Below are 8,115 nucleotides of genomic sequence, written 5' to 3' on the forward strand. Positions count from 1 at the left end.
AAGTTTTAGAGGATGACTCGGCGAGTCCATGGATAGACTCGGCGAGTCAGGTCGCGGTCATGGTCGCGTGTCAAGTGACCTACTCGGCGAGTCCATGGGGTGGACTCGGCGAGTAGGTGCTGTATGAAGAAAACCCTATTTTCCGGGGTTGAGCCCTATATAAAGAACCTTACACCACTCCACAGCCTCCCTTATTTCCCCCTTGAGTTCCAGAAGCCCTAAATTCGTGGAGAGATCATTTGTGGAGCAATTAGAGCTTGGAGAGGTGTTGATTGAAGAGATCTTGAAGGAGAAGTGACTTGGATCAAAGGGCTTTGCTTGGATTCGGGTTTGGCTGCTATTGAGGCATCTTTTGGAGGTAATATCTTCGTCCTTGGGCTGTGCATTTCTAATTCCATCATTTTGGGTTGTGTGGGGTGCTTGGTTGTGTGATACTTTGATATTGGAGGATGGATCTGAGGTTGCTACCTCAGATCTGGAGTGGAGAAGACATTAAGAGCATTAAAGCCCCAATCCTTGTGTTGTTAATGAAGCTATCATGTCCCAAACCTTGGCTTTAAGGTGAAAATGGCCTAGATCTCGTTTGATTCACGTAAAGTTTGCTACTTTACGTGATGGAGGGATTGTAGGAGGCTGGATCTATGTTTTGGATCAATTGCATGGCCTGAGATGCTTCTGTATGGATTCAGACCGGTGGAACTCGGCGAGTCACATGGGTGGACTCGACGAGTTGCTTGAAGATGGCCTTGAACTCGACGAGTTGGAAGAACAACTCGGCGAGTAGGTTGAAGATTGCCTTGGACTCGGCGAGTCATGTCGAGGAAGTCCCAATATTCCTGGTTGAGTCGGCGAATCGGTGAGTCGAGGGATGACTCGGTGAGTTGGGTGCGAGTGGACTCAGAGTTGTTGCACTCGACGAGTCTTGGGGTGACTCGGCGAGTTGGGTCACTAAGTGAGGGAAGTCTGAGCATAAGGACTCGGCGAGTCATCGGGTTGACTCGGCGAGTAGGGTCTGTCAGGGGTTGACTTTGACTTGTCCAGGGTTGATCAGTTGTCTTCCAGGGGTATTTCGGTAATTATGGGAATTTATTGGGTTGTTGTTTGATGTTCAGTGGAGGAGTTGTGTCAGAGTTCGGAGCAGCGGGATCGTATCTTTTCAGCCGTCAGTTTCGAGGTGAGTTATCCTCACTATATCAACAGGGTCTAAGGCACCAAGGCCAGCCCTTTATTGTATTGGGATTCAGTTACGTTTATCATGTTATTATTGGTTGTGTCTGCATCCTGGTAGTTAGGATGATACATGCTAGGGGACCTTGTAAAGGTCAGTTCTCGATATGCAGAGTGATGCTATGCTAGTGATCGGTTAGGCCGGTAACCCGGTTAGGGTAATGATATGCTATGTGATCTGCTTGCTCGGTTTATTGACTATGACTGCTATATGAATGTATGTTTTGTGCACATGGTTGTTTGGACTGGAGATGGGTTGAGGCGGGTCCTGCTTTGTGCTGTAGGCCAAGATACCCAGGGCGGACCGGTTGTTCCGAAGGCCCAGCGAGCGGTCCGGATAGGTTGTAGGCCCCACGAGGGCGGACCAGACGTGCCGAGGCTCGGAGAGTGGACCAGGCCGACTGAAGGCCCGATGCGGGCGGACCAGTCACACTGTAGACTCAGAGAGTGGACCAGGCGGGTTGAAGGCCGACGCGGGCGGACCAACCCCACTGTAGACTCGAAGGACATGACTAGACCCGGAGGATGGATCCGTTGGACTGAAGGCCTGATACGGCGGACCAGTCACACGGTAGACCCGATATGCATGGTTGTTCTATGTTCTGTTATGTTATGTATGATTCATATGTTTTGGACCGGAAGGTCGTAGCCTGGAAGGGCGTATGCGTGGTTGGTATCTTGGGGGTATCTCACTAAGCTTTCGGGCTTACAGTTGTGTTTTAATGTTTTTCAGGTTCTTCAGGAGACTGTGGCAAGGCGAAGGCGCGATCGTACCGCTCCTCACGATTTCGTAACAACATGATTCTGGGAATACTTAAATGAATTGTATTGAAAACCTTTTTGTAAACATTTAAATGAAAATCGGGTTGTTTGAAAATTTTAAATTGGTTGTGTTTTTTTCGGATGTTACAAGTTGGTATCAGAGCCTTGGTTTGAGTGAATTGGAGGAACACTCGTGTGACTCCAGTCTCAAATCGAGGAGAGTTTCAAAAAGAGAAATCAAAATGGTTTTCAAATAAGTAAAGGAGGACGCGGAGGTACGATCAGCCGGAGCCAGTAAGTAACCCCAAAATACCATACATGGCAATTGTTTTATTGAGCTTTGATAGAACAGCATGCTAGAGTTAGGCTAGGGATCTTCAGGAGTTATTGATAAGTTGCCTGATTTATGATGCCTGCTAGCCTAGGGTTCCTTGTGAGAGATTTCTAGTGTTCCTCTAGTTGTGAGGATAGAGCGTTGTTATGTGCGTCGCTAGGGTGTTGTGGGAGTACTTCATGCAAATATGGGTTGGTGTGGAAGGTAGTATGGGCCCGTACTACTGAAAGCACGGACTCATACGCGTATCAGGGAAACCATGACCTCTAGGGTTGGGATGTGAGCCGGTTCCCGGGTTAGTGGAATATGTCTGAGATTTGGTGTTTTATTTTCAGTATGGAGATTTCAGGGCATGCTGGGAGTGGATCCGGGTCGGGATCAGGAGCCGGAGAGGGAGTTCCGGGTGGGTCTGTACAACCCGAGGTTGTCAGCCAGATGAGTACGCATGAGTTGGATGCGAGGATTCGTGAGATCTTGCATGATGAGGTTGCTGCATTGTTTCGGGCTGAGCTGCTAGAGTTGTTTGGGTCGATCAAGACCGTCATGGTGGATTATTTTGATGAGCGCTATGCAGCTCTCACGGAGACGGCTGTCGCGGCGGCTACCGCAGCAGTAGCGGCGGCAGGGGGAGGAGCCAGCAGAGGCTTTCAGTATCGGGACTTCAATAATACGAAGCCTCCCACTTTTGATGGAGTTCAGGATCCGATCGTTGCTATGAGATGGTTATCAGATGTGGAGGGATGCTTCTTCACGTGTTCATGCCCTGCTGATCAGAGGGTGAGGTGTGCTTTGAACCTGTTGAGGCTCGGAGCAAAGGATTGGTGGAGATTGACCACGGGGTCGTACTCGGATGCACAGAGGGCTGCGATTTCATGGGATCAGTTCAGAGAGATGTTCAGCACTCGTTATGTTCCACAGGTCGAGAGGGATAGGTTGGCTCAGGAGTTCTTGGAGCTGAAACAGGATTCGGAATCGGTGACGGAAATCACCAGGATGTTTACTAAGCGGGCGATGTTTTGCCCTGAGTTCGCTTCGGAGCAGGCTCAGATGTCCCGATATCTGAGCATGCTAAAGAGGGATATCAGACAGTTTGTGTCTGCGCAGAGGTGCGAGACTTTGCTGGAGTTGCAGGAGGCCGCCAGGCGGCGTGAGTTAGAGATTGAGTTACAGATGCGTGAGCTGAGGCAAGCTCCGGTGCAGTCGCAGCCGGCGACGAAACGGTCTAAGACCGTTGATTTCAGGATGGGGGATCAGGGTGGCCACGTCTGTGGTAAGTGTGGAAGGGGTCATGCTGGGGTTTGTCGGTCCGGTGGAGCATGCCGCAAGTGCGGGAAGGAGGGACACTATGCGAGGGATTGTCGGCAGTCGGTGCCGGTTCGGGATTTGAGGATATGATATCATTGTCATCAGGTTGGACATTTGAAGGTCAACTGTCCACAGCTTGCTACAGGATCGGTGCAGGCTCCAGCACCGGCTACGTTGAGGATCACAGGTGGAGGTCAGGGTGGAGCGGAGCCCCCAAGGGCTTAGGGTCGTGTTTTTCAGCTTGCTGCTTCGGGTATGTTCTTTCTGCTGTTTTGATTATTTATGATTGTTGTAGAGTATTGATATCTGATAGTTTCATTGGTTGGTTATGGAATTGCGTTTCGGGTTCCGTGTGGTATTCATTGTTCCTTGAGGGTTTGGCGAGTTGTGATCGAGATTTCGTTTTAGTATCTTGTGTTCCCTGGGGGATCGTTATGGTTATGGGTTTGTACTTCGAGCTATCGTTGATTATCTTTGTGAGGATTGGTGGCGGATGCGGCGTTGGTTTGAAGGGCAGTTAGATTCGGTAGTCTGAGGAATTGATAGTTGAAGATTGGGTTCCTTTCGAGCAGGTTGTGCAGCATGGGAACATGATGGTATGAAAGTTGTTGGTGCTGGTGAAAAACATTTTGAGTGCATGTGTTGATTCCTGCAAGGTTGCTTGGGGAGATCGATGATGGCAACCGGTGACTATCTGTCAGTGTCTCAAGTGGGGGAGAATTGGAAATTCTCCGGATAATCGTTGGGCCTGAGAGGTTGTTTAGCTGCTTGGGAAATTCAGCGGTATTTCTATTAGTTGAGAGCAGGCTCGTATGAGTGAGTAACAGGCGTGCGGGGCGGAATACAGACCTAGGGCAGTTGATTGAGGAAGGCATGGGAGCAGGCCGGGATCGAGCATGTAGGATGGAAATAGAGTTCGGAACCCCTAGAGGGCTAGAACGGTATGCACGGGAGGATTTCCTGAAGAGATAGTTCGGAATAATGAATGATTGTTGAGCGGTCCGGATAGACTGTAAGCCGGTAGGCGTACCAGTCAGACCGAAGGCTCAGAGGACGGTCCAGTCAGATTGGCTGAAGGTCCTGAGAGTGGTCCAGATTGGCTGAAGGCCTGGGGAGGCGGTCCAGTCATGCTGAAGACTCTGCGAGTGTTGTTGGATCGGATTAAGGTTATGGGTTGCGTATGTTGCAGTGTGATTACATTGAGAGGTCTGGCCCCGGGTAGCAGTCTTGAGCAGTGAAGGTAGTGCTTGGGCTTGAGAGTCCCTGTGATGAGAATCAGAGTAGTGGTGATGCATAGATGTTGGGAACACCTTGAAGAGGTAATGTAGCGTGGGATGAGCACCATAGTGCCTGTCATGGTGACTGGGCGGACGAGTGGTTTCCTTGATAAGGAAAGAGGGAGAAATGGAATCCCAAAAGGGAGTGCGAATTCACGGAAGTGAAAGAGGCAATGTAGAGTTATGATTGGAGTGGTCCGTCGATGGTCCTTGAGTAGTGTGTTGCGTCGGTAGAATAAAAGCTCATTCGTCTTGATATGTTGCTTTGGGCGCGGGGGGGGGGGGGGGGGATACCGCGATGTAGAGCCAGAGAAAGAGTCTTGGACTCTCAGTGTGATTCTGATCAGGGTTTTGGCTATGTCTAGCGGTTCATCCTGGAAGGATGTTCGAGGATATCATTAGTGTATCAGTTTTTCCAAACCTGAGGGTGCTAGAGCTAGATCAGCATGAGTGTGTGATTGCAAGAGGAGAACTCAGGGGAGTTGCTCCGAAATGGAAGAATGGGTCTTTCGGTCGTCATGGGATGGATAGAGTGGAATTCGGATCGGGGATCCGATGGTTCGAGGCATTGTAGCCATATGAGTCAAGTGAAGGATGAGAATTGGAGCAGTAAGGCATTAAGGGTAATTCTCGGTTGTTGAGTGTGGTTATCAGAGGGATTCAGCTGGTGCCCGGTTTGAGTAGGTGATGGGGACACCGTAGGGTAGAGAAGGGAGCTTCTGGTTTTATGGTTGTACCTTGAAGAACTTGGTTCGGTCAAGGTCAAGTGGTGCGTCGGGGGAGGTAATTTGAAGATGAGATGCCGAAGGCTTCGAGGACGAAGCCTAATTTAAGTGGGGGAGAATTGTAACATCCCGGAATCGCAAGAGTAGAGTTGAAGGGCTAAAAGTGTAAGTTTTAGAGGATGACTCGGCGAGTCCATGGATAGACTCGGCGAGTCAGGTCGCGGTCATGGTCGCGTGTCAAGTGACCTACTCGGCGAGTCCATGGGGTGGACTCGGCGAGTAGGTGCTGTATGAAGAAAACCCTATTTTCCGGGGTTGAGCCCTATATAAAGAACCTTACACCACTCCACAGCCTCCCTTATTTCCCCCTTGAGTTCCAGAAGCCCTAAATTCGTGGAGAGATCATTTGTGGAGCAATTAGAGCTTGGAGAGGTGTTGATTGAAGAGATCTTGAAGGAGAAGTGACTTGGATCAAAGGGCTTTGCTTGGATTCGGGTTTGGCTGCTATTGAGGCATCTTTTGGAGGTAATATCTTCGTCCTTAGGCTGTGCATTTCTAATTCCATCATTTTGGGTTGTGTGGGGTGCTTGGTTGTGTGATACTTTGATATTGGAGGATGGATCTGAGGTTGCTACCTCAGATCTGGAGTGGAGAAGACATTAAGAGCATTAAAGCCCCAATCCTTGTGTTGTTAATGAAGCTATCATGTCCCAAACCTTGGCTTTAAGGTGAAAATGGCCTAGATCTCGTTTGATTCACGTAAAGTTTGCTACTTTACGTGATGGAGGGATTGTAGGAGGCTGGATCTATGTTTTGGATCAATTGCATGGCCTGAGATGCTTCTGTATGGATTCAGACCGGTGGAACTCGGCGAGTCACATGGGTGGACTCGACGAGTTGCTTGAAGATGGCCTTGAACTCGACGAGTTGGAAGAACAACTCGGCGAGTAGGTTGAAGATTGCCTTGGACTCGGCGAGTCCAGTTGGACTCGGCGAGTCATGTCGAGGAAGTCCCAATATTCCTGGTTGAGTCGGCGAATCGGTGAGTCGAGGGATGACTCGGTGAGTTGGGTGCGAGTGGACTCAGAGTTGTTGCACTCGACGAGTCTTGGGGTGACTCGGTGAGTTGGGTCACTAAGTGAGGGAAGTCTGAGCATAAGGACTCGGCGAGTCATCGGGTTGACTCGGCGAGTAGGGTCTGTCAGGGGTTGACTTTGACTTGTCCAGGGTTGATCAGTTGTCTTCCAGGGGTATTTCGGTAATTATGGGAATTTATTGGGTTGTTGTTTGATGTTCAGTGGAGGAGTTGTGTCAGAGTTCGGAGCAGCGGGATCGTATCTTTTCAGCCGTCAGTTTCGAGGTGAGTTATCCTCACTATATCAACAGGGTCTAAGGCACCAAGGCCGGCCCTTTATTGTATTGGGATTCAGTTACGTTTATCATGTTATTATTGGTTGTGTCTGCATCCTGGTAGTTAGGATGATACATGCTAGGGGACCTTGTAAAGGTCAGTTCTCGATATGCAGAGTGATGCTATGCTTGCTCGGTTTGTTGACTATGACTGCTATATGAATGTATGTTTTGTGCACATGGTTGTTTGGACTGGAGATGGGTTGAGGCGGGTCCTGCTTTGTGCTGTAGGCCAAGATACCCAGGGCGGACCGGTTGTTCCGAAGGCCCAGCGAGCGGTCCGGATAGGCTGTAGGCCCCACGAGGGCGGACCAGACGTGCCGAGGCTCGGAGAGTGGACCAGGCCGACTGAAGGCCCGATGCGGGCGGACCAGTCACACTGTAGACTCAGAGAGTGGACCAGGCGGGTTGAAGGCCGACGCGGGCGGACCAACCCCACTGTAGACTCGAAAGACATGACTAGACCTGGAGGATGGATCCGTTGGACTGAAGGCCTGATACGGCGGACCAGTCACACGATAGACCCGATATGCATGGTTGTTTTATGTTCTGTTATGTTATGTATGATTCATATGTTTTGGACCGGAAGGTCGTAGCCTGGAAGGGCGTATGCGTGGTTGGTATCTTGGGGGTATCTCACTAAGCTTTCGGGCTTACAGTTGTGGTTTAATGTTTTTCAGGTTCTTCAGGAGACTGTGGCAAGGCGAAGGCGCGATCGTACCGCTCCTCACGATTTCGTAACAACATGATTCTGGGAATACTTAAATGAATTGTATTGAAAACCTTTTTGTAAACATTTAAATGAAAATCGGGTTGTTTGAAAATTTTAAATTGGTTGTGTTTTTTTCGGATGTTACAATTTATGTGGATGTCGTTGGGATCGCCCATCCTTCAATGGCTTTGACCTTAGAAGGATCCACATGTATCCCTTCTTGACTAACGACATGACCCAAAAAGTTCACACTACGGAGCCATAATTCACACATAGAGAGTTTTGCGTATAGCTTTTCGGTTCGCAGGGTTTCCAGGATTTGCCGGAGATGTTGGCCATACTCCTCTTCGCTTCAAGAATAAA

The 8,115-nt window shown here is 49.6% G+C and overlaps 1 protein-coding gene across 1 annotated transcript; it reads left to right on the forward strand.

The window, feature by feature from the left end:
• The first annotated feature begins 2,338 nt into the window (after positions 1 to 2,338).
• LOC144997324 (uncharacterized) lies at positions 2,339 to 7,797 on the forward strand. The gene is made up of 2 exons (XM_078957201.1): positions 2,339 to 3,881; positions 7,721 to 7,797. Exon 1 carries the CDS (start codon positions 2,630 to 2,632, stop codon positions 3,716 to 3,718), a length of 1,089 nt encoding a protein of 362 aa, XP_078813327.1. The 5' UTR covers positions 2,339 to 2,629; the 3' UTR covers positions 3,719 to 3,881; positions 7,721 to 7,797.
• The last annotated feature ends 318 nt before the right edge of the window (positions 7,798 to 8,115 follow it).

This window comes from Lactuca saligna, chromosome 1 (assembly GCF_052625555.1).
Source record: "Lactuca saligna cultivar CGN05327 chromosome 1, ASM5262555v1, whole genome shotgun sequence".
NCBI classification, from domain to species: Eukaryota; Viridiplantae; Streptophyta; class Magnoliopsida; order Asterales; family Asteraceae; genus Lactuca; species Lactuca saligna.

Coding starts and splice junctions, on each gene's coding strand:
- LOC144997324 (XM_078957201.1), top strand. CDS start 2,630: ATGTCTGAGATTTGGTGTTTTATTTTCAGTATGGAGATTTCAGGGCAT.